General features: G+C 33.8%; 1 protein-coding gene across 18 annotated transcripts in view; it reads left to right on the top strand.

Moving 5' to 3' along the window:
- The window catches only part of NAALADL2 (N-acetylated alpha-linked acidic dipeptidase like 2), a 1331477-nt gene that overhangs the window by 1145473 nt on the left and 161914 nt on the right, over nucleotides 1-24090 (top strand). For all 18 annotated transcript variants that reach the window (XM_042998927.1, XM_042998921.1, XM_042998913.1 and 15 more), the window contains one exon: nucleotides 22049-22144. In XM_042998927.1, coding sequence (XP_042854861.1) covers nucleotides 22049-22144 — 96 coding nt within the window. The remainder of the gene's footprint in view (nucleotides 1-22048; nucleotides 22145-24090) is intronic.

The following is a 24090-nucleotide window of genomic DNA, read 5'->3' as shown; positions in this document are numbered from 1 at the left end:
AAATCAATCTAGACATAATCTCAACGATTCACACCAATATTTCTAATTATTTTAAGGAATTATTTATAAGATTCTCAGTTATATATCCTTGGCAAGAAAAAATAGTTTAGAGAAATCTAAAATAATTAATTATATAGATTCCAAGGCTCAAGAAATTTAGTTTTAAATGTACATATATATATGTATACATATATATATGTAATCTTAAATTCTAAAAGAATCACATCTCATTGCATAGCAGATGTTTCCTCTTCTAAAGGTAAAAACTATCACAGAGAAGTATTAGATGGACTCTTGGAGAGATTTGGAAAGCCTTAATATGGTAGCTTTTGGAAATTTAAAATGAATTAATTTTTTTCTGAACATCCCTTACTAGTGTCTGTACTTAATTTGCCTTTTGATTCCACAAATGCATTTGAGTCTTAACCAAACTTGAGCCAACTAACCAGACCATGTGCCATTGTATTACACTCTGTAACAAATGGACCTCGTTTCATTTCAAAGGATTTGAACTTGAAATCACTCCCAACAGTTATAAAAGCAAATGTCTTTCCTCCTGTCAGCCATTGCCTAATTTAAACTTCCCATCTGCAATTCTAATTATGATACAGAAAAATCTGTGTCTAACAAAGAGTTGTTTTTTTCCCCCTCTCAAGAAGGAGAAATTTAGTCATATGGCTGAAATGAAGGACAGCATTTTCATTTCACATCTTAACAATGCCTTCTAATAATTTTTTATTGACTTTTAGGTACCTGATTTTACTTTGAAAGCACATTTTAATTTTCTTATAAAATTTTATGTAACCATTTATTTATGTTTTAAAATAATAAAAACTGAAATAATTAATAACATATTATTTAATGTCAAAAATGTAAAATATATACATTCAGAAATTATTTCTAAAGTCTTACTTCTGTACCTGGACAAAAGAATACTTTTCTCTAATGCTGTCTTATACCACACAGTAAAAAAAATAATAATATTTATCATTTTTTTAGCTCTGTGGTGTTGGACACAGTATGAGAAGTCCCACTCGATTTTGAAAGAGTGACTGAATACAATGCAAGTGTCAAGGGCACAGAATATCTGGTGATTTGGGGCATGTTATAAGTTCACAGCAAAATACTGACATGAAGCATGTCAAAATCTGACATTTTTGGGTTTTTTTTTACTGTTAAAATACCTTGAATAGATTGAACACAGTGAATGAATCATGCTCTCGTCCATGGAGAAATTTATTGTTCAAGGTAGAAATTGAAGTTATTTCATAAAATGGCTAGGTATATACTACACAGTAGCTGGATCATGGATAAACAGAGGGTTTCATTTCTTAACACATAAGTTCAGTATCTTCCAGAAACACCAAACACCAAAACTAAAAATCAGATCATTGACTTTCATTGTGGTTTTATAACATCTTTAGCTATAAAACAGACATTCAGTGAAGGTATATAGCCATAACTATATTGTCGATATGTACCAAAAGTAATTACAGAATAATAAGTTTTGTTTTAACAAAATTAAACTCTCCATTCCTTGGAACTTGTGTGTGTATGTATACACACACACACACACACACACACACACACACACACATTAATGTTAATGTGTACTCATGTTGACCTGAACTTTATTAATATGTATTTTATCAATTCTAATAGTCTATGAGCATCTCTTCAGAAAATACAGATTTAGAAGACTTCTTATGTATACATGGTAACTATTGACAAGAAGAGACTAGATGGAAAAATAAAAGGCAAAGTAGAGGAGCATTATCTAGTTTAAAATGTATGCATATATTTATATCCATTTCTATATGAATCCCTTATGGAGCTATAGTCACTTAGCATTAATTGCTTAATGATTAACCATTATAGATGATTGATCAATGATTAACTTAACCATTAACTGATTTGAAATTTTGAATATAGGCATAATATAGGCAATTGTGGCATATTCTGAACTTGTAAACACAGTTAGTAAGTATATATGTCTAGATCTACATCCCAAGGGGGACAAAAGTGAACATTTAATTCTGACAGGGAAGACTGGGCAGGATAATTGATCTGGACTTTACAAGATTAGTAGATAGTTATTATGCAGAAGAGTAGCTGAATTACAGGGCTTGAATGAAAATCCATGCTGTGATTCAGAAAGTATGTTTCACTCCAGGCTATGTATGGCCAAACTGGGAAGGGCCCCCAATTCCATATGCAGAATCTAGGACTCAAGTCTTTTCTTTTTTTTAACATTTTATGTGGAAACAATTTCAAACTTACAGAAAAGTTTCAAGAATAAGAATAGAATAATACAAATAACAATACAAAATCTTACATACTTTTTACTCAGAACTACCTATGGTTAATACTTTTCCCTATTTGTCAATTATTTATTTCTCTTTCTGGATAGATGGAGGAATAGGTGAATATTAAGATATAGATATAGATCGAACTGGATATCTTTGTGTGTACATCATATACATAATATATGTATAATCTAAAATATTTCAGAGTAGGTAATATGCATTATGTCCTTTTGCCTTAAATATGTCATTGCACATTTCCCCAAAACAGAAATATTCTTAATAGCTCAATACAGTATCAACTTCAGTAATTTAACACTAATAAAATTCTAATAAAATTAATAAAATTTTATCTAACCTACTCTTCACATTCTAGTTTTGTTTTTTTTTTGTTTTTTTTTAATTGGCCAAGTAGTATCCTTTATAGCTTTTATTTTTCTCCAGTACAAGAACTAGTCTATGCTCAGGTGTTGCATTTTGTTATTCTGCTTTTCAGTTTCATTAATCTGGAACATTTACATAGCCTTTCTTTGTCTTTTTTTTTAACATTTAAAAACTTTTTTATATTGGTAAAATAAATACAACATAAAATTTACCATCTTAGCCATTTTTAAGTGTACAGCGGAATGATATTAAATGCATTCATATTGTTGTGTGACTGATCATCACCACCATCCATCTCCCTAACTTTTTCACCTCTTAAAACTCAAACTCTATACTCATTGAACAATGATTCCCGATTCTTCTTTCTCTTCCCTTGTGCCTGGCAACTACCATTCTACTTTCTATCTCTATGATTTTGACTACTCTAGGAACCTCATGTAAGTGGAATTATACAGTATTTGTCTTTTTGCATTTGGCATATTTCACTTAGCATAATGTCCTCAAAGTTTATCCATGTTGTTGCATGTATCAGACTTTCCTGCCTCATTAATAATATTCTACTGGATGTATAAATTGCATTTTTCTTTTTCATTCATCCATCTGTGGACACTTGGATTGTTTCTATGTTTTAACTATAGTGAATAATGCTGCTATGAACATGAGGGAGGTCCTACTTTTGGGGCGCCTGGGTGACTCAGTTGGTTAAGTGTATGACTTCAGCTCAGGTCCTGATCTCAAAGCTTGTGAGTTCAAGCCCCTCATTGGACTCTGTGCTGACAGTTCAGAGCCAGGAGCCTGCTTCGGATTCTGTGTCTCCCTCTCTCTCTGCCCCTCCCCCGCTCATGCTGTCTCTCTTAAAAATAAACATTAAAAAAAATTTAAGATCCCACTTTCAGTTCCCTTGGATATATACCTAGAATTGCAATTGTTGGATCATAATGGTAATTCTATTTTTAATTTTTAGGGAACCTCTACACTGTCTTCCACAGCTGTACATTTTACATTTGTACAAACAGTAAGCAAGGGTTCACTTTCTCCACACTGCACACTGTTCACTTTCTCCACATCCTCACCAATGCTTGTTACTTTTTTTATTTTGATAGTAACCATACTAATGGGTATGAGGTGTAGCTTATTGTAAATTCTTTATCTTTTATATCATTGAGATTTTTGAAATATTCAGTTTTCCTTTCTTTCCACCCACTGTTTTAAGTAAAATGTTCCTCATTTTTGATTTGTCTGCTATTTCCTTATGATTAGGTTTAGGTTATATATTCCTGGATAAAGCATTACCTACATGATATTTGGGGTTTGATTCTTTATATGATGAGGGAAAATGAAAAGATAAGCCTGGAAACATCCTCATCAGATCTGTTTTATTTAAAAACAATTTTTTTTAACATTTATTTATTTTTGAGACAGAGAGAGACAGAGCATGAACAGGGGAGGGTCAGAGGAAGAGGGAGACACAGAATGTGAAACAGGCTCCAGGCTCTGAGCTGTCAGCACAGCCTGACGCGGGGCTTGAACCCACGGACCGTGAGCTCATGACCTGAGCCGAAGTCGGACGCTTAACCGACTGAGCCACCCAGGTGCCCCTCAGATCTCTGTTTTAGAAAGGTGACTCCAGTTGTGAAATAGAAGATAGATAAGAATCACTGACACCAACTAGAGAGCTACTGCAAGGGTCCAGATGAGACAGAAAGAAAGTAGACCTAAAGTAGTGTTAACAGGATATGGTGTCAACATTGGTTAGCATGAACCATATAGTTTTCTGGAAAATCCATGACTTAGGCAAGCTCACAAGTTCTGCTTATGTCTACTGAGTTGGAACTAAGTAAAGGATCCCAAACCCATGGAATTATTTCTTCTCCTAGGTATTCTGTTAAGAAGAAACTCCTTCCCTTTTGTACTATCTATTTTCTACCCTTTAATCAGAATCAGCAGAGTTGTGATGTCAGTTATCTACTGGTGACTTCATTGCCACCTGATCCTTTGCTATTTGCTTCTTCCCCATTCAGTGAAGACCCTTTAATGTCTTCCCTTCTGAGTTCTGCTCAGGTATCTGGCGTGACTCACTTCTGCTGCCCTATAGAAAGTCCATGAGAACAATTTATTATTATTATTATTATTATTATTATTACTATTTACAAGAAAGAGAGCACAAGTGAGCAAGGGCAGAGAGAGGGAGAGAGAGAAGTGGGGCTCACCCAAAGCAGGGTTCTTGCTCACCCAGAGTGGGGCTCGAGTTCACCCGATATGGGATTCGAACTCATGAACCATGAGGTCATGACCCGAGCCGAAGTCAGATGCTTAATGACTGAGCCACCCATGCGCCCTCTGAGAACAATTTTTAAGTTAATGCATTTGCTCAAATCCGCAAATGTTTTCTAAGCCTTCATTTCTAGCTGTGAATAGGAAAGGTATTCTTCCTATTAAAGGGAAATTGAGTGCATCAATAGGAAGTCGAGAAATTTTTTTTTGAGGAAATCACATTATGTGTGTATATTTAATGCAGGCCAAAGACTTTGTTATGGTAACTGGATTGGCCAAAGAAAAGGTGATGCTGATTTGGTGGGGAAGACAAAAGGCTGGCTCATTTGCTTTCTTTTCTGTTCTTAGCCTACGTCTGATCTCTGCTTTAGCCAGTCTTCTTAGTCTAACCCTCACTTGTTCCTCAGCCTGAAAACACCTAAGCTGTGTACTGCTAGTGTTTCACCTAAGCATTTTAACCGACATTTAATTATGATTTTACAGCATAGCCTTTTATTTTTGATGCTGTGGAACAATAAATAGCAGCCTATATTATCTCTATGTTTTATAATAAATTATTGAATTATGAAACAAATCACTGGTGTATTTCCTCAGGGTGAATAGGCAGTATTCTCTTCACAGAGTGTTGCCCTGTAGCTCAGCATCTCTTGGTGAGAGAGAGCCCAAAGGAAAATTTTTCCTCACAAGGCTGGCAGGAAATAGTGCTTAAACCCAGGATCACATTCTCCAAGCCCGGGGCTTTACCATCTGATCCTCTCAGCAAGTTTTATCAACTGTTCCTTACGTTGCCATTATATTTTACGTATCCTGAAGGGACAGAGGGAAAGGGCTGAGGAGAAACAGAACCAAAACAGCAAAACAAAAAGCAAAACAAAACAAAACACAAAAAGCTTTGCAGTTCCAAAGGGTGTTGAGCTATTTCTTAAGTGCCAAAGCATTTAAACCTGACAAAACATTACCCAGAATATGAATGAATATTTCATGCCCCAGCACCTTGGTTAGAAACAGGTACTATAACAGAATTGGGTGAGGTTTGCTTGCTAGAAAAGCAAAGCCACTGTAAAGAGAACTAATGTTTGGAGAACAAGGGAGTGTTGGCCTTTTCTGATGGCCAAACAAGGTCAGTCACTGGAAAATGTCTTTTTGCTTACATGAGAACAACTTTGCTGCTGAGGATGTCAGAAAAGGACTGAGAGAGAAAGGGAATGACAAAAGGGGGAGACCTTTTTTTGTCACATTCATGACAAAGATATTTCACTTCAGTGCAAATTCAGCTAAAATATTCAGAATATTTGAGGAATGACATTTCAGAACACCTTACCCCTGAAACCACTGGATGTTCACTACAGGTTCATCCTGGTAAAGCAAGACATAGCATCACCACAGGGCTGGCCTCTATTGTTTTTGAATCCCAGGTCTGCATTTGCATACGTGAATGGGCTACGTTGAATTTGTTCTTCATCCTTATTACAATTTGGTTCTCCTTGAGACAAATAGAATAGCATAGGGGAAACCTCACATACTTCTGTTCCTTTCTCCTCGTTTGGTTTCTATAGCTGAAGTGTCAGAAAAGAGCAAAGCATTTTCAGGTCACTACTCGCTTTCTCTGTAAACAAGTGGGTGGTCAGGGATGCTTAAATTTCAGCAGCATGTCTGGTTGTCTATGGTGATTTTGCCGGGTCAGTGCATATCCTTAACATAAAATTTAACAAGCAATTGAGTTGTTTATGTTGTTTTTTTTCTTTTTTTTGAAATGTCTTTCATGCCACACCAAATGGAGAGAAAAGAGAAGAAGATCACAAAAGCTATTGAATTGCAGCTCACTCAACGAATATAAAAAGAAATTGCAGGGAGGAGAAGAAGCAGGTGTATTGTGAAGTTGGACTTTTTTTCATGAGCAGGAGGAAAATTCTGGCTTTAAGCCAGATGTTTTTCAGATGAGAGTTCCACAGAAACTTAAGCTGTGTGTGTGTGTGTGTGTGTGTGTGTGTGTGTGTGTGTGTTTTCAATTCAAGTGTTTTTATTTTAAAAAATAATGCATGCACACTGTTGGAGAAAAATGGAAAGCAAATAAGAGTACAAAGGGGAAAAGCCATCAGTTATCCCAAATCCATCATTAAATTTTATGTTTTTCTCAGGTGTTTTCTTGATATTTTCCATGGATGATAGTAGTAAGTATTTAATTTATAATTATACTTTTGTCCTCCACTCTATTAAATTAAAGTGTTGCTGTTGAAATTTTTTCCACTCATAATTTGAGATAGAATCACATTTGTGTGCTCCTTGATAGATTCATATATACATACCAAATAAAACTTCATCTTTATTTTGCTCTCAAAGACAATGGAACCTATAGAAATAAAGGAAGGATAGGGGTTCAACATCTACTAGTTTTTATTATCTATTACTTCAAAGCCTAAGAAAAAGTTGTCTAAAATGTTATAAAGTCAGGTAGCAATTACCATGTAGTTCAAATTTGTCATAAACTAGCATCTATCTTTTTAATATTTGTCTATTAATTTTTTCATTTAAATTTTTTAAAATTTTATTTATATTTGAGAGAGAGACAGAGAGAGAGACAGAGCACGAGTAGGGGAGAGGCAGAGAGAGAGAGACACACACACACACACACACACACACACACACACACACACACACACGGAATCCAAAGCAGGCTCCAGGTTCTGAGCTGTCAGCACAGAGCCCAAGACGCGGAGCTCAAACTCACAAACCATAAGATCATGACCTGAGCGGAAGTTGCCACTTAACCGACTGAGCCACCCAGGCTCCCGTCTATTTATTTTTGAGAGAGATAGTGTGAATGGGAGAGCAGAGAGGGAGAGAGACAATCCCAAGCAGGCTATGCACTGTCAGTGCAGATAGAGTCGGATGCTTAACCAACTAAGCCACCCAGGCGCACCTAAACTAGCATCTATTAAAAACCTGTGACTATGCCTTTCATTGCAATCGTACCTCTGAAAGAGAGAACAGGTTGATTCCCAATAAAAAGAATTTTGTTAAAAGTTATCTTTTAAGGTCAATGCTATGATTTGAATTTAATTGTTCTGGGTGGGGCCCAGGCATCAGTGAGTTTAAATAGTTCTCTGGGTAATAATAATGTGCAGTCAGGATTGAGAAACAATAGTTAGAGTCTGAAGAGCAGGTTTTATATAAGAGGGAAATGTACAGAATCTAAAATCTGAGAGACATTTAGAATGTAAAGGAAGCTAGATGTCCTACGTTAATAGGAAACTGAGGTGCAGTAATGTTAAAGATTTTGCCTAAAGGTTTGCCACGTTATGGCAAAGCCTAGATGAGAATCCTATCTTTTACTTCCCATTTCTACAAGAATGTGCAGCCTTGTTCTTGCATGTCATACCCAATAGATACTAGGTTTTGTTGTTGTTGTTGGTTTTATTTTTCATTTGATGGAAGGTAATGCCTTGCAACTTCAAATTGTGGGCTATGGCTAGTTTATTATTTTTTTATTAAAATCTTTTTCCTTCTTAATCTTTTAAATAAGATATATTAGTACCATTTTCTCCCTCAACCCACAATTTCTATACTTACGTTTTCAAATTCCAGAATATATAATTTATTACAAGGAGTTCATCTGCCAATGGGTCCCTTGCCCAATGCTTTATTTACTGAAAGGGAAATACATTTTATAACGAGACAAAAAGCCCGCAGTGCAGATGCAAGAAGTATTTTTGTTCTGCTTTTCTTTTTCTTCCCCAGTGTTTCTTTCTCCTTCATGCTTCCACAGATTTTGGCATACCCCTTGAATGCAAAATGAGACAATCCTTTAAACATTTCTATAGCACTTGTGGAGGTGTGTGAATTTGTCTTTTAGATAAGTCTCTTAAACATAAGTTGCTTTAATAATATTATAGGTTTTATAATGTATTGAACTTATGGAAATAATAATCTAATAATCTTTATTTTTCTATCTCAAGTTTACTGAATGTCTGTTCTATGTAGACTATAAATTACTTCCAGATACTATCAATCTGCCATGATGCTTAACTTAGACTTTGTTGATATCATTTATTTTTATTATTTCTGAAATAGTAACAAAGCAAATTAAACACTGATATGCATCACTATCCTTTGATATCACCATAATATATACACACAAAAAGATAATACTTTTGACCCAAGGCCCATTGTGGCTTAGTGTTTTTAGTAGTGATGATTGAGTTTTTGGTTTCCCTTTTGGTCAACAGTACATATTTTCAAGTTTACTAACTAGGATGAAAATGGAAATTCAGAAAGGAAATATTTCCAATAATAAGCCTATTAGCCCACATGGGCATTGAACCTGGACTTTGGCCTCATTGTTGAAATCTCTCAGAGGTAGCTAATAGGAAAAAAAAAATAATAAGTCATATGTAGTTTGGAACATTGTGAGCAGTGAAATGTGTAAAAAAAAAGTGGAGGGGGGAGATTTCAAGGATTTTCATATATTTAAAGACCTCTATTTAAAAGTTAGAATAATTCCAGTAAGGGGGGCATGGGAAAGATTCTCAGTGAAGAATTTTCAGCTATGTAGATATGACATTAATTTTATTAAAGAAATGGAGTGCATTCATATGCTTTTCTTTTTTATCTATGTATTTTAATCACATAGGTATATGAGTATTTGTTACTGCATGTGAAGGAATACTGTTACTATAAATATATTACTAGAGTTCACGTTTCTATGTCAGCCTTTTAAAAAATATCTTTAAAAATGTGTGAACTTAACAATGAACAGAAATCTAGATGCTGTACAGCATAGCTGAGAGAAAATTCACTTACATGTTCCTCATTCCCCCTTTGCTCTTTCTATTGCAAAGCACTAGCCATCATTGTGTTATGAATAACGGCAGTTTTGATGGGCATTTTAGGAAAGTCACCTGATGATATGAAATGACAGCATGGTGACTGGAACAAGAAACGACTGTAATCAGCTCTCTTCTTTATGCCAATTTCTTCAGATATAGAAAGAAGGGTTCACCTAATTTCTAGTACCTTTTCCAGTCCTGAAGTACCAATTCTAAATTTAAGATAGGGAGCTGAAAAATAATTTCTAAAAGTTGTTAATAAATGTGTATTTGTTGAGATTTTACTATTATTCATTTCACCATGTCAGTGACTTAAATATACATCAAATATCACATTTAATTTAAAATCAGAACAGCATAGAAGGTCATCCATTGAAAGAATATATTTTTTTCAACTTACTTTCTTAGTAAATTGGAAAGTGAGAGCTGTCCCACAAACAGTACACAGTCCTCTGGCATGTTGTAAAATTATATGGATAAAGACTGAAATAATCATTGTTGAACTGGATTCCATGTTTTGATCACTACTGAATGTAACTATAAAACAAAATTCTGTTACTGCAGTCAGGCTAACATAGGAAAAGAGTTTTGTTATGTAGAAAGTGATCTATGATGACTTTGCTGTAAATGGATTTTAACTTCACGTTCTGTTGGTCATAGTTTGCATTATTGAATTGTAATCATAAGAACACTTTGAAAAATTTTAAAGCAAATACGGCTTCTTTTATGGTTGTAATGGATTTGTTTAATAAGTATCTTTTCCAGCATACACTCATAAAAAGTGTAAAAAATAATACTTATTTTTCATTTTATAACTACACTGTGACTAAGACATAATTCATAAAAGTGGTAAATATATATGGTTATGAGTTGCTGTTACATTTTCTAAAGTGAGTTTATAAACACAAACTGTTTTGAAAAAGATCTGTGATACCTGTGATAAATCACAGAATACTAGAACTGAGATGCCACTGAAATAATCTGATCGAGCTGCCTTGCTCCGTGTTTAAAACCTTGAAGATGTCTCTTGATTATCTTTAAAATAAAGTCCAAATTCTTTGGCATTACGTAAAGATACCCAATGACCTTCCATAGCCTCACATCCTAGCCACACTGCACAACTCAAATATTTTAGCTAATTCACACCAAACTCTGGAGAGTATCCAGTTAAGAAGCAAGGAATTCTTCATCTGTCTGCATTTGAGCGTGTTTTTCACTTTGTTTGAAATATGCTTCCCGCTTTCTTCCTGACTATATTTTTATCTTCAAGGTTAAACTTAGAAAGTACTTCTCCCAGGATGCTCTCCTTAAACCTTCAATCCACTATTTGGGATTAGCATCTTGTGCATGGCTCCATTTTATCGTTTTCATTATTTTAAATGAAGTTTATTTCTTCATAAATGCATAAGCAAGCATGCACATATTTATATAACATATATACATATACATGTAAATCTAATGTTACTTATATGCACATATATGTATGCATATACTTCTCTCTAAATTGTGTGCTTACGTAAATTTTATTTCTCCTCTTTGTCTCTCCAAACACAAACATGCACACACACGTATTTATACATGTATATTTATACGTTTGTGTGTCTTCTCTTGTATGTTTGTTTCTCAATGCCAATGACTGCATTTTATTCTTCTTTGTACATGTATAAGTAATAACCCATAAGTCAATGAACATTTGTTAGTTAAACAAATGTTCATTGACTTATGGGTTATTCTGTTATAGACGAGGAAAGAAAGGATGGTAATATTTAAGTCATTTTCCCCTGGCCACATAGTTGGCCATAATAATTTAGTCAGAACATCTTAAGCCCTTGCCTTCTTGATTACTGATCTTACAATCAGTTAGTAGTAGTAGTTATGTTGAATACTTAATCTCCAAAGTATCTTATAAAAATTCTCTAAAATATTCTGGACATTTTTGAGTAATAAAAAGTACACATTTTACTTTTTTGAGTGGAATTTTTGATCATGCATGATTCTGATAAATATTCAAAGATTGTAATATCAAAACAACATGTATTAAGTATCTAAAGTCATATTAAGCCCTGGATACATTATTTAATAACACACTAATATAATAAATAATAATAAAATAATATTTTTTTTTTTACATTTTCATTTTTGAGAGACAGAGAGAGACAGAGCACAAGCAGGGGAGGGACAGAGAGAGAGGGAGACACAGAATCTGAAGCAGGCTCCAGGCACTGAGCTGTCAGTACAGAGCCCAACGCGGGGGTCAAACCCAGGAACTGTGAGATCATGACCTGAGCTGAAGTTGGACGCTTAACTGACTGAGCCACCCTGGTGCCCCAACAACAATAATAATAATAATAATAATGTTAGCATTTTTGGAGCAGCTATGTGCAAGCTACCATTTTAAGGGTTTTGTTTATTGCATTATTTCATTTAGTAATACTGACTAAAAACATATAATTATTCTTAATATAGGTATTTTAAAAACATATGTTATTTATAAGAATATAATAGTAACAATACACAACACTCTGTGTACATTATGTCAAGATTCCAATAATATACATAAGAAACAGTGTCTGAGAGCTAAAATGCCTGTTTGAAGTTATAATATTAAGCAGCAGAGACAGAATTCAAACCCAGTTCCAAAATTCCTACTTAAGATAGTGTACCATACTGCCTGTATTAAAAGATTGGTGAGAATTAGTGCTACCTTCAGATTTGGTTACTCTATCAAATCACAATGAAATAACTTAATAATTGTAGAGTATGGTATGGTTCTTTGATTAAAACTTTTCCCAAAGACAAATAATAATCTAAAGTGAAGTAAAATTTGAACATTTGAAAATTTGAACATTTCCTAAAAATACTTTATAAACGTAAAATTTGTTAAATGATGAATATATATGTCTATAACTTGAGAGAGAATGGAGTCATTTATAAAATGTTGGTCATAAATTAAAAGAAAAAAATAGGTTTTCTTTCTTTCTCTCTTTTTTTTCCAATTTGAATCTCCCTTCAGTTGATTCATAATCAATTAATTACCATCAAGTGACCTGAGGGCAGCAGGAAATTGGGTCCAAATTGAAAAGCAAAAGGAGGCAATTTGTTTTAAGTCTGGAAGTCTAATGTTCAATCAAAGTTTAATCAGAAGTGACCCATTGTTTGAAAAATAGAACATCAATGTCTTTTTAATTTCACTATCTTTAAAGGAGGGCTGGATAAAATAGAGGTAACTGATTATTCTCAAATGAAAATTAAAGAAAGATGCTATCAGAAATCAAAAGCATATTTTCTTTCTTTATATTTTAACTCATAAACGAAATAGTCTGTTCTGTGTTGGGGGTTGGATAATTTTTTGAAGTCAAACTCCAAACTTTGTGGTCTTTAGAGACTTTTACCAAGAGACAAATGTAGTATACATGTTTTATCCATTAAGGGCTACAATAGCTCTTTTCTTTCAGGCCTATTTATTCAAATAAATGGGATTTTTTTGCTTTAGTGAATTGCAGAATTAATTCTGTGTTTTTATTGATTTCAAAATGAATAAATGGAATGAATGATTAAAATGAATGCATTTAGCTAAAGGAAAACATTGCACCAAACTAAAGATATTCCAGAAGTAATTCTCAGTCCTGAAATTAAATCTACCTATACTCTCTGGGACACATAGGGAAATAAGGACTTTCATTTAGCCTTTAGTAAGTAGTAACAGAAGTAGAAATATGTAATTTTTCCAGGGATATCTGACTGTATTAATGTGAAGTCATTCATATGTTGTTAAATGAAATGCCAATGGGATGGGATAGAAGAAGGGAAATGGGGGAAGGTTGGGATGGATTTAAACAACTAATCATTTCTCTTCAGAGAATTATGCTCCTCTGACTTCTCTCCAAGTTTACCTACATTGGGCTTAGTATTTGAGAAAGAAAGAAAGAAAGAAAAGAAAGAAAGAAAGAAAGAAAGAAAGAAAGAAAGAAAGAAAGAAAGAAAGAAAGAAAAAGAAAGAAAGAAAGAAAAAAGATTTTAAAATAGTAAGAGTAATATAATGAATGTAATATAATGAATATAATGAATAAAAATTTCAGATAGGCTAATATTCCAGTTTTAATTTCCCTGGGTGTTTTCACTCAGATTATGGAACATGAGATCATGACTGTATAGGTAATCTCTTCCTATTTCTAGCAAAAGGACTTTGAAGGACTGGAACATCTCTCCCAGGATTTGAATAATGTATTTGTTTCTTCTTAACCTGATGTTTAGATTCTTTTGCCCTTAACTTTAAGACCTTTAAATCCCTCATTTCTTTCACAGTTGATTAAATACAGCCCTGAGAAAAGCACTGACTGACTGTTCAACAGAAAGCTTTTCAGAAGGCTAACAGGCTCTGACCTCAAAGAAATGCTGTTGTTAAATTGACTTGAGACCTTTCCAGAGAGACCAGGTCTTACTAAAGACCATATTAAAGTTTGGATTTCTCATTATTGAGAAAACTTCTTTCCCTCCAAGATCTGAGAATAAGTTTTTTTTTTCCTTTTTTCTACCTCCAACAAATTATTTGTGTAAGTCCTGCTGCATTCTCAATGAGACATAGAATATTAATCTTGTTACAATGCCACTGGGTGGGGTACCCTACCCTCCTGTGTAGCCAGGATGCACTGCTGGAGCTGAACCAGCCCTAACTGAAATGTGTTAGAAGCGTTTGTAAGTAGCTGCTGCCCTGGGGGTCCATGTGTGCCTTTCCCTTCTCCGTAGGGACTCCTCCTGGAACCTTTCCCAGAACTCCAGGTGATGTGAAATAATTTATAATCACCTATTAGTGCATCTGATATTTAAGAGAACATCTATCTCCCAAAAGAAAGGTAGTTAAAGAAAAAAAACACTCAGCTAAACATGCAATGACTTGAGTTTATGGTATTGCCTCCTTAACTTCACAGTTATTTAAACTTCATATGAAAATGGAGATAACATCTCTATTGCCTAATTCAGTCAGTATAAGGATCCAAAATATCTGGGGGAGTTTTAGTTTCATATATTCTGTTTTAAAAACTGAAATACAATAGAAGAGTGTGTGGATCTAAAATTACTGAAGAAGAGATGAACTCCCCAGGCAAATAGAGGTTCTGGGCCAGCAAAGATTTTAAATCACCACATTATGCACAGTTGTGTATTTTATTCATATATGAAATGTATATGAAGTGAACAGGGACTTCATTTTTTCTCACCTGTAAAGACTCTAAGGAATGTTTGTTAATACTATACCGTATTGTAAACATAGACAGTATATTTTAACATTTATTTATTTGTGAGAGACAGAAAGAGACAGAGCACGACGGGGGGAGGGGTAGAGAGAGGGAGTCACAGAATCTGAAGCAGGCTCCAGGCTCTGAGCTGTCAGCACAGAGCCCGATGCGGGGCTCAAACTCACAGACTGTAAGATCATGACCTGAGCTGAAGTCGGACGTTCAACCGACTGAGCCACCCAGGCACCCCATTTGAGAGTTTATTTAAAGGAAAGATTCCTGGTTGCACAATATGTCCACAAAATATGTCCACATCAATCCTGTCTAAAACACAACAAATAAAACTTTTCCTTGATTCTTTCACTCTCTTTACGTAATGATAATATTTTTTTAACTTTTCAACCTAACCTGAATTTCTGGAGAGAATAATAGTTATTCTATATGAAATAGAATTTCATAGTTAGTGTTTCACTTCTCACGTTTATTCCTCAACTGATTGTGTTGTCTCCTGTGCTCACTAATCCACAGAAACTCCTCTGGCAAAAGACACCAGGAATCTTTGAAATCTACTTTTAATGAAATCTACTTTTAATGGATACTTTTCATCTTACTATATTTCTTTACTTCCTTTGAAGCATTGATTATTCATTCCAGACGTCCTCTACCTTTTTGACTTCCATAAAATCAAACTCATATGCTGCTGTTTACTTTCTCTGATTATTCTATCGATAATATTTTCATGGGTTTTGTTTTTACTTTTTCTTAATATCAGTGCCATTCAGAGATCTCACTATCACTCAAAGATCTATATTACATTCAATATACTTCAAAAACTACATATGGTCCTCTTTACATTTTGATTACTATGTGCATGCTTAAATTAATTTTATTTGAGTTTAGAATTTGGTCTTGAACCAAACAGGTCATGAATAATATAGTCACTCGTCTTCTGGGATAACTTAATATGAATATCTCACAAATACCTTACTTCAAATGTTTAAAATTTAATTTTTCTGTCCTAGAGTTTCATATGTTTCTATATTTTCTAAAGTAATGGAATTTGTATCCACTCATTTTATCAAATCTAGAAATACTTGCAATCTTGATTCCTTTTTAAGATTTTTACATGCAATTAATTACCAAGCACTTTATCTTAAACATTTATCAAACTCATCCCTTCCTCTCTGTGTTTACTACCACTGTCCTGGGTTAGTCTCTCACATTTTCCCACTGTAGTACTACAATAGCATTCTGTGTAAACTCCCTGTTTCCCATCATATCTTTTTAAAATGTATCCCCCATATATGTGTCTATGTGGGCCATCCTCAACACACACTTGAAAATATCACTTGATCTGTCCAAAACCCTCCAAGAAATTACTGTCACTTATGGAAATGGCTTTCAAACCTTAATAGTTGTAGATTTTAAAAGAGAAATTTCACATTGAGTTCAATATGCAAACACCTACTTGTAGTGATTTAAATTTCAAAACTCTAACTTTTGATTACATAAAAAAGCAATTCTTGATAAATGTAATAAAAAGCAAGCACAACCCACTTGTAATGTAGCCCTTTCCTCCTTCCTGAGCATATTTATATGCTTTATTTCTTTGCTTACTTCTGATGTGAACTCTGAGATGAGAAGGACTAGCATGTTTACGTTTTTCAACCTTATGGATTGATGCTACTAAGATGGAGAGATTAATGACTTACACAAAAAGGTCTAGCATTTTTTTACTATTTTAATAAGAAAGGGAGTCGATGTCTTAAAAGGCTTACAGTATAGTAAAGGAAAACAGAAATATAACAAAACACAATGTAATACATGATGAGTAAAGGTAACATAAAATGACATGGAAACACTGACAAGGGAACGAGGAACTCTGATGGGTTGGTGAGGATCAAGGGAAACAATTGCAGAAAGAAGCCTGGTAACCAGATGAAGGAAGAACATTTCAAGCAGATGAAGAAATAGTCTAAGTATAGGAATAGAGATAGTAAAAGTAAGAGTGGGTTTAGTTTGGTGAATAGCCTTCTGTGATATAAGCAGAAGCTATACAGAAATGGTGCAAATTAGTTTATGGGAAAGAAAGAATTGTTTAAAGGTGAAAGAAAAAAATGATAGGCTAGGGCCTGTTTGTGAAATATCATTCTAATGAATTTAAGCTTTGGGGTGCCTGGGTGGCTCATTCAGTTAAACCTCCAACTTCACCTCAGGACATGATCTCCTGGTCCATGAGTTCGAGCCCCTCATGGGCTCAGTGCTGACAGCTCAGAACCTGGAACCTGTTTCAAATTCTGCATCTCCCTCTCTCTGCCCGTCTCCCACTCATGCTGTGTCACTCTCACCCTGTCAAAAATAAACATTAAAAAAAATTTGAACTTTGGTCTATAGTCAGTAGAGACCATAGTTTGGGTAAAAGTAATAAATAACTAGACTATAGCAATGGATAGAAACTTGTAAAAACTTGTCTAAATACATGGATTAGAAGATAATTGGCTAATGCAGTTATGTGGTACAAAGGGTGAGAGACATTGGAGCCACAAAGGCATAAAATTTCAAAATATGTACGTAAGCATAGGCAAAATATAGATACGATGCTATCATCCAAGGTAAGAAATGAAGGCAACAATTGGTGAAATACATGATCATGATTTGGAACATAAGTTGATATATCCAAAGGAGCTCATGAAGAAACAAAACTAATGAACTAAAAATAAAAAATCAAGTCTAGAGATAAAGATTTGGAAACTGTCATTTTGAAGATGGTAGTTGTAGCCAGAAAAGTAGATAAAACCACTAGGGAGCCTGTGGAAAAGAGAATACTGAGAGGAGACCACTTAGAAATGACAGTAGCATTCAAAATGGAAACGGAAATCCAGTTCACATAGAAAGTAATATACAAGTGGAAAACCAGCAGGGTCAAATCAGTGACTTTAGACAAAAGAGTTGAAAGAAGGAAGGTATCCTGAATATGGTGAAATGTTACAGAAAGGACAAGTAAGTTAGTACTGAGGAGACCAATGGGATTTTACACCGTATCCTAGATAGACTTTTCATCTCAATATCCCTTCTTATGTAATATTTTTATTATGATCTTCATGTGGAGGACATACAGTGTTAAGTTTTTCACATATCTTGATTTACTTCTTTATTTTAATCTATCAATAATTGTTCTAAGCAAAAGTGCTTTCTAAGTAGTTAATGGTGCTTAACTTCCCACTCTTCGTCTACAAATGGGAGCCATTATTAAACAGCAATCATTCATAGTTAAGGTAATAGTAGTAGAAAACCTTCATAAAGCATATATCCTTCTTTTAATGTTTTCATATAAATGTATATAAATACCTATATAAGAAATATAACTATATATATGTATTTATGTATATATGTATATATACACACATATATGTAAAGAATGGTAGTATCTCAATCTTTTCAAAGACAATGATATTTGATGTATTATGCGTCCAAATCCCATTAGATTAAACTTAATGAAATTTAAGGATCATGTCCTTCATTTAGTAGAGTAAATGGCATATAGAAGGGTCACATGAATGTTTTTTTAAATACTTAAATTTGGGGGGCGCCTGGGTGGCTCAGTCGGTTGAGCGTCCCACTTCAGCTCAGGTCACGATCTCGCAGTCCGTGAGTTCGAGCCCCGCATCGGGCTCTGGGCTGATGGCTCAGAGCCTGGAGCCTGCTTCCGATTCTGTGTCTCCCTCTCTCTCTGCCCCTCCCCCGTTCATGCTCTGTCTCTCTCTGTCTCAAAAATAAATAAACGTAAAAAAAAATTAAATACTTAAATTTGGCACTAGAAACAAAGAATGGTATAGCAAAAGATACGTGAAGGAATAAGAGAAAAAGGGATTACATTGGAGGATAAGACTCATATGGATAATTTAAATTAACATGTACTGCTACTAAATAATTGAAAGTTCAATAAAAACCTAATTAATTATAACTCCCTCTTTCTCTTCTATGGGATCATTCAGTCTGAGGCTGGCTGATATTTTACCTTTGCACTATTTATGAAGCTTTGTTTTGCTGTGTAAACTAATAAGATAAAATTATTTCAAGTTTTTTTAAAACTTCTCACGAAGCAAACTTTTTAAGGACTCCATGCTTAAATTATTAAATGAAAATGAATGACACAAATTATTCATGTCATTCTTTTAATAAAGTTAATTCAAAGATATCTCTCTTCAAAAAAATAAACATATCTAAATGCAAACTATGTACTGTTTGTCATGGGATTATAGAGGGTTCTTTTGATTTCCTTTAGTCCTTTAGCATCCTACTGTAATTACCACATCATACCACGCTTATCAGTATCATTATGATATTTATTACTATTAGCTTCATCATCAATGCCACTAATATAATATCGCCTATGTGGAAGACTTTGGACAGTTCACATCTCTGTGAAGTATATGTTATTTAAGTCTTTTAGATGTGGTAACTAGTGCTTTGGAGATTAAGATGCTTAAAATGACATAATTATTAAGTGGCAAAGCCAAAATTTTAATGTAGATCTGTGTTGACTGCCCAAAATGCTTCAAAAAAATAAGTTTATTAGACCTATTGCAGTGAGAAAGAAAAGCATCTTAGGGTGCCTAGGTAGCTCAGTAGGTAAAGTGTCCAACTTCGGCTCAGGTCACGATCTCACTGCTCGTGAGTTCAAGCCTCACATCAGGCTCTGTGCTGACAGCTCAGAGTTTGGAGCCTGTTTCAGATTCGGTCACCGTCTCTCTGCCCCTCCTCTGCTCACTTTCTCTCTCCCTCTATCTCTCTCAAATATAAAATAAAAACAAAAAAATTTTAAAAAAAGAAAGAATAGCATCTTGACTAAGTGTATTAGTTTCCTAGAGCTGCCATAACAAACACCACAGATTGAGTATGTATGTATACATTATTCAAGGTGGTATCAGAGTTGGTTCCTTTTGAGGCCTGTGACAAAAAAATCTGTCTCAAGCCTCTTGCTCAGCTTCTGGTGGTTTTCTGGAAGTCTTTCGAGTTCTTTGGCTTGTAGAATCATCACTCCAATCTCCGTCTTCTTGTTCACATGGTTTTCTCCCTGTGCGCACATCTATTTCCAAATTTTCTCTTTTTATAAGGACACTAGTCATATTGTATTAGGGACCCATTCTACTCCAGTATGACCTCATTCTAAATTAGCTGGTTACATCTGTGATGACCTATTTCCAAATAATATCAGATTCTGAAATACTGAAGTTTAGAACTTCAATTTATGAATTATTCAACCTGTAACACTGATTATTAGTAGACTCTCAAAATGGAGAGATTAGGGAAGTACATTTATGATATTTTAGATTGAGTTGTGTGTTTTTATGATAAGTCTTCAAAAGTGGAGTACTGATTAGTTTCAGATTGTAGGGCAAAATGAGGAAAGGAATATAAAACAATTTTTTTTATAAGTAAGTTGTTTGTCTAGATACATAAGACGCTTGGTTGATTCATGGTTTTATTATCCAAAAGTGGATATATACTAGAGAAAACAGCTAAATTACTTTTTTTGATCACAGTCTTGTTCAAAATAGGAGGTGAAGAGTATGCCTGATTATAGGGAATTGCTAGTATGTTGGTTTTAGTTGTCATCTACATGACTTCAGAGTCCATCAATTACATCATCCTAACTTACTTTCCCATCATTGATATATCCCAAAGTAGTCTGTTCTGCTGTTGGATTGCTCTAATAAATAGCTTTTTGAAAAAGTTCTAATATAATTCAGTTTAAATTTGTTACCCTTTTGTAGTCATTGATGGTTAGATTGGGTTGAATCTTCCTTCTCCATGATAGCCTTCAGAAAGATTATCAATCATTCAATAGTCTACATACATACATATATCCTTCCCCTACTCTTCTATTTTCTAGACAAATCCTAGTTACTTCAGGTTTTCAAGTAAAAGCTATATTTATATAGTAAATAGCATCATATCATGGGATAATAATAAGGTTGATAACTACAAGAGCATTATTTTAGATAGTGTCTTAGCCCTTTCAGATGGCTTCAATAAAGTATCACAGACTGAGTGGCATGATAAGCAACTGAAACTTATTTTTCACAGTTCTGGAGGCAGGAAGTCCAAGATCAGGATGCCAACGTGGTTGAATGAGGAGTCTCTTCCAGGTTGCAAACTTCTTGTTCTATCCTCACATAAAGGAAGGGGATAGGGAGCTATGTGGAACCTCTTTTGTAAGGGCACTAATCCCAATTACAAGGATGAAGCCCTCATAAACTAATCACCTCCCCAATGCCCCACCTTCTAATATGAATACTTTAGAGATTAGGATTTCAATATAGGAATTTTAGTTTAGCATAAGTATTTAGACCATAGTAGATTTCAACATTTTCAGTATCCTGTGTCTTCTTACATCCTGAAATATGTCTACATGTGGAAGTACGAAATGACTGGTTTAAGTTTTCCTGATTAACTTCAACCATCTTAACACTAAGGTTCTGATAACAACCAGCACGCTCTTATTTTATTGGCAGCATATAAAGCCATGAAACCAATCTAAGCAAAATATCTTACTATTGCCTTGAAGTGAGTTTTGCAATATTTAAAATATCATGCACACTTTTGCCTGAGCTTTTATAGATGGTAAACATGTTTATCAATAGCATTCCATTCTAACAGCCTTAAAACATAAAAATAATATATAAAGCGGAGAAGGAAATTCAGATATGGGTTTTGTCATCAAGGTGTCTTACTCTACATATAAGTCTGCATTTGAAAAAAAGTGGGGGTTCTGCAAAGAATTATCTCTTCTAAATTAAAAAAATTTTTTTTGTAAATACAGATAAGAGTTATAGAATTCTACTCATTTTAGTTTATAAGTATTCTGCAATTAGTTAATTAGATCAGTAGAATGAAGGCCAACAATCAACAGAAACCTTAAAGCAATTTAGAGTCCTTTTGAATCTTTAAAGAAAATCCAATAAGCACTTGAAAAACAAAATCAATGAAGAATCTTAAATGTTTCTTTTCTGATTTTCCACAGGGTCCAAGTTTTCTCTCTGAGGCCCTTTTCCTTAAACGTGCAACAAAAATTGAAGAAATGGATCCTTTTTTCCACCTTCATGAAACCATTACCAAGGTAGGAGATAAATGCATTCATGAGCAAGTTGAGTGAGTTTTGTTCTTTTTTGTTGATAGATGGAGGAAAGGAAAATAACCAATCAAGAGAAAATTTATACTTTCATTTATAAAATGTATTTGAAAGAAATTTAAGTACCTCCTCTTATTTTACTAAGGAGTAAGAATGATAAATGTCTCAGGCAAAATCATAGAAACCAATAACATGATTTGTAATGAAAACCAATCTTTAATAAAACAATTAGGTTTTTTTTCTTAATCTGAAAGTAGATTTGTGGTATAATCTCAAGTATACCCCTTGATTAAGGGCAGTATAAAATGCATCTTTCAATTTCTGCATCTTCAAAGTTTTGTGTCAATACTTAAGATACTTGGTTGTCTGTGGTGGTACTTTGTCGTTGCATTAAAAAAATAAAGACTGCATTTATAATCAATGTTTTTACACTATGATGGTCATACCTATATTTTTGCTTAAAACTCTTATCTGTGAGTTTATAATATGGAGAAAATTAAATTGTACAGTATGGAGTAAATGAAGTTAATATTCTGGCATTACCTGACATCATATGAATTTTTACTTTTACCAACTATTTGTTTAATGTGTCATAACTTCTCTTTGGGGGCTGGAATTTATAGAGAACTTTTGCATTTCAACATTTCAAAAAAGAATCCATATTTATATATGCTTAGTTGAAAGACTGAATCATTCTTAATCATCTTAGTGAAATTTTACAAGGCTATTTTTCTCCTCTTCATAAACAGAGATGTGATATAATGAACAAACTCAATGAGTGGCAATAGAATGAACTCGGAATACAGACTATATTCTAGATCTATCATAGCTTTCTTTCTTTCTTTTTTTTTTTTTTTTTAAGCTGTGCATTTGTCTTTTCTGAACTTTTGAAGTAAGAGGAGTTTGGAGCACATTTTACTTAAAATGTTCCCAAGCTCAAAATATCTGAATCTTAACTACATTTATAACTCTTTGCTTTGCAATTTATTCCTGAGTCTTAATTTAGTTTTGAATGTATCCATCCTTTGATACCCATTTTTCTTTGGATGTAGCAACATGGAAATAGCCCCTAAATAATAGGTCCTTGGTGTTTAAGATCTTATATATATATATATAGTATGTAGTGTGAAACACAGGAAATCAGACACCCTTTGAGAGAATACACAAATTTGTGCACAGACATTACCACAAGTTCCATATTTATTTTCAAATATGTTTCATATGTAGGCAGATATTTAACCCATTAAATGGATTTTAGAAAGAATTCTTTATCTATGAAGAAAGAAAACATGCCTAAGTATACAAGCAAGTGTCCTGTGACATTTTTTATAAAGAAATTTTTATCTAATGTTGATACTGTCTCCCCAGTCATCATGTTTACCTATGGTAGCCACTCATGTTGCAGATGTAGGCCAAGGGAAGAAATTGTGCTTCAGAAGTTCAATCTTAGTTTACCAACAGGAAAACCTGGGAACCATAAAATGAAGTAGTTTATAGATACTTTATTTTAAGGTCAAATTTTTGTTGATCAATAACAAAATAAAAATATAAATATATAGGGTTGATCAGAGCACATGAGTAGGAGATGTGGAACAGATGTTTTACTACCATGGTTACCAACTTATTATTTTATTTAGTAAAACTGCATTTTATTTTCTACATCAAAAATGAGTACACTCATAACAGCTTTCCTCACTAGGATTCTGTGAGATTAAAAGATGATGCATACATTTTCTCTGAAAATGCAATATGGATATAATTGAGTATAATTATTAATACATTAAAATGTACTAGTGCTGATACCTTCAAAGTAGACTCTTACCTGCTTTTTCTGAATTTAGTTTTTCCTTTAAGGAAAAAAAAATAAGTTAGATATGAAAGCATACAATTTAATTAATTAAGTTCTGAGAATACACTAGTAAGTTAGTGTACAA

Source organism: Panthera tigris, chromosome C2 (genome assembly GCF_018350195.1).
Source record: "Panthera tigris isolate Pti1 chromosome C2, P.tigris_Pti1_mat1.1, whole genome shotgun sequence".
In the NCBI taxonomy this organism is placed as follows: domain Eukaryota; kingdom Metazoa; phylum Chordata; class Mammalia; order Carnivora; family Felidae; genus Panthera; species Panthera tigris.
Note: the sequence above shows the minus strand (reverse complement) of the source record. Positions and strands in the feature narration are given on the sequence as shown.